Source organism: Carlito syrichta, unplaced genomic scaffold (genome assembly GCF_000164805.1).
Source record: "Carlito syrichta isolate Samal-C Ts95f unplaced genomic scaffold, Tarsius_syrichta-2.0.1 Scaffold74866, whole genome shotgun sequence".
In the NCBI taxonomy this organism is placed as follows: Eukaryota; Metazoa; Chordata; class Mammalia; order Primates; family Tarsiidae; genus Carlito; species Carlito syrichta.
The window spans coordinates 181,090-183,058 of NW_007018962.1; the positions used below are offsets into that span (position 1 = coordinate 181,090).

The window sequence follows — 1,969 nt, forward strand, 5'->3', positions numbered from 1 at the left end:
ATTTATTGTAGAGGTGGGTCTCGAACCTGCGGGCTCAGGCAATCCACTCACCTCAGCCTCCCAAAGGCGCGGGATTACAAGCTAAGCCACCGAGCCCGGCTAAATTATACTTTTAAAAGAAAGAGACCTCCTTATGAGCATTCCTTGCCTGGGCAGCATAGGGCAAAGATGAAGGTCAATTAAATTAATCAAAAACTATACTAATCCCAAGAAGGATTCTAGAAATTGCTTTGACAACAAATCCCTGATATCAGCTCCTTTATTTGTCATTACCTTTATTCAAAATTGGAGTACAAAGGGCATGCCCTCAGAATGATTACTGGAATTTTCCACTTGTTTGTATTCTATACAAATAGTGGTGGCTTCTGTTTATTTTTTCTCTCTTTCTCTGCTCCTAAATTTGTTTTCATCAAGCTTTCCCAAGCTAAATCTCTTCCTTTTGTTTTTCTCCTTTCCCTAGATTTGCATTTACTTTTCCAAACAACTATAAAACATTATTTTTTTTTCCATTTGCTCATAAATCAAATAGCACATTTTCTTGGTTTTACTTTCATCTATCTATTGGTTGGTTTGTTTACATCTTTTCCACAGGACAAGCCTCCAGATGCTGACAAGTTACAGTTTTTACGCGGAGGAGGTTCACTTACTTAGGCCCAATAGGATGATTTACATGCAGAAGAGAATTTAAAAATTCTCTAAAAGTGTACATGCCCATCGCTTCTCGGCCTTTTGGCTAAGGTCAAGTGTGAAAACGTACATGCTCCCTTTCATACGTGTTTTTCTGATGAAGGCACAGAGAGCTGGAAGGGCTGTGAGGAGGACACAGTTGCTGTCACTGTTAGAGTGAGGCCAATCCTGCAGGCGACTGGGCCTTCTGTCTTTGGACCCTGGTTCCTACCATGTCACAAAGCCCAGTAGGCTGCTTGGCTGAAACCACACAGGACATGAGGGGAGCCTTTTATCATCTCTCCCCAAGCTATAAAAGCAATTATCACTTATTGAGCATCTTTCACTGCCAGGCAGTGTTCTAGGCACTCAGTCTACCTCACTGAACTCATCATTCCCTTCGAGACAGGCATTGCCATCTCTACTTTATAGACAGGACATCGGGTCAAAGGAGTGAAGCAAGAGCTGCAAGGTCACACAGCTGGCTGAAGGCAGAGCCAAGACTCACACCCGGGGCCTCACTGCAAAGCTCAGCCCTTCCCCAGCACACAGCTTCTTCCCTTTCTGGCTACAGCAGGATGGGAACCACTAGTTTCTGGGTGGAAAAGCTGTTCTTCCTCACCATGCAATCTACCCATTATGTTTATACTCAAGATGGGGAAATGGTTAAGTCTCCCAAAAAACAATTTGAGTCACAAACAAGTATGTATACTACGTCTGTCTGTAGATGTGTGTGTTGGAGGGGGTACAAGCACGGCTACCTGCTGTGCCCTGAAAGTGAAGCCCTCCTGAGTAATGGAGGCGTACCTGAATAGGGTCCTGCGTCAGTCTCATGGGCCCGATGCGTACCTCCGAAGAAGACACCTGCTAAATAAAGGACAGTACATGAGAAGCATCAAGTCAAACTACACAGATTGACGAATCCTCCCTCACACAACACACTGCCACTCTACAGACTCTAAGTGAAAGGATACCTTACTGAACTGGAGACAGGTTACAAAATATCATGCATGGTATAATCCTGTTTTTATTTTTTTTAAGTATTGAAAATGGGGATAAGAATATATCCCAAAATGCTACCTGGTCAGGTTTTGTATTATTTTTACTTTAAGTGTCTGGATTTTTATAAAAAGCATGCGTTGTTTTAAAGGAGAAAATAACTACAACTAAACTATTATTATTATTATTATTATTATTATTATTATTATTATCTGTGAGTTGGAGTCTCACTCCGTCACCCAGACTGGAGTGCAGTGGCCGCTCCCGGCCACCGCAGCCTCAACCTGCTGGGCTCCGGTGATCC

The 1,969-nt window shown here is 43.0% G+C and overlaps 1 protein-coding gene across 5 annotated transcripts in view; it reads right to left on the minus strand.

Annotated features, from left to right (window-relative positions):
* The window catches only part of PDE8B (phosphodiesterase 8B), a 104,643-nt gene extending 103,114 nt beyond the window's left edge, over positions 1–1,529 (minus strand). For all 5 annotated transcript variants that reach the window (XM_021710065.1, XM_021710049.1, XM_021710054.1 and 2 more), the window contains exon 1: positions 1,474–1,529. In XM_021710065.1, the coding sequence (XP_021565740.1) occupies positions 1,474–1,500 (27 nt within the window). In that variant the 5' untranslated portion in view covers positions 1,501–1,529. The remainder of the gene's footprint in view (positions 1–1,473) is intronic.
* Between the last annotated feature and the right edge of the window lie 440 nt (positions 1,530–1,969).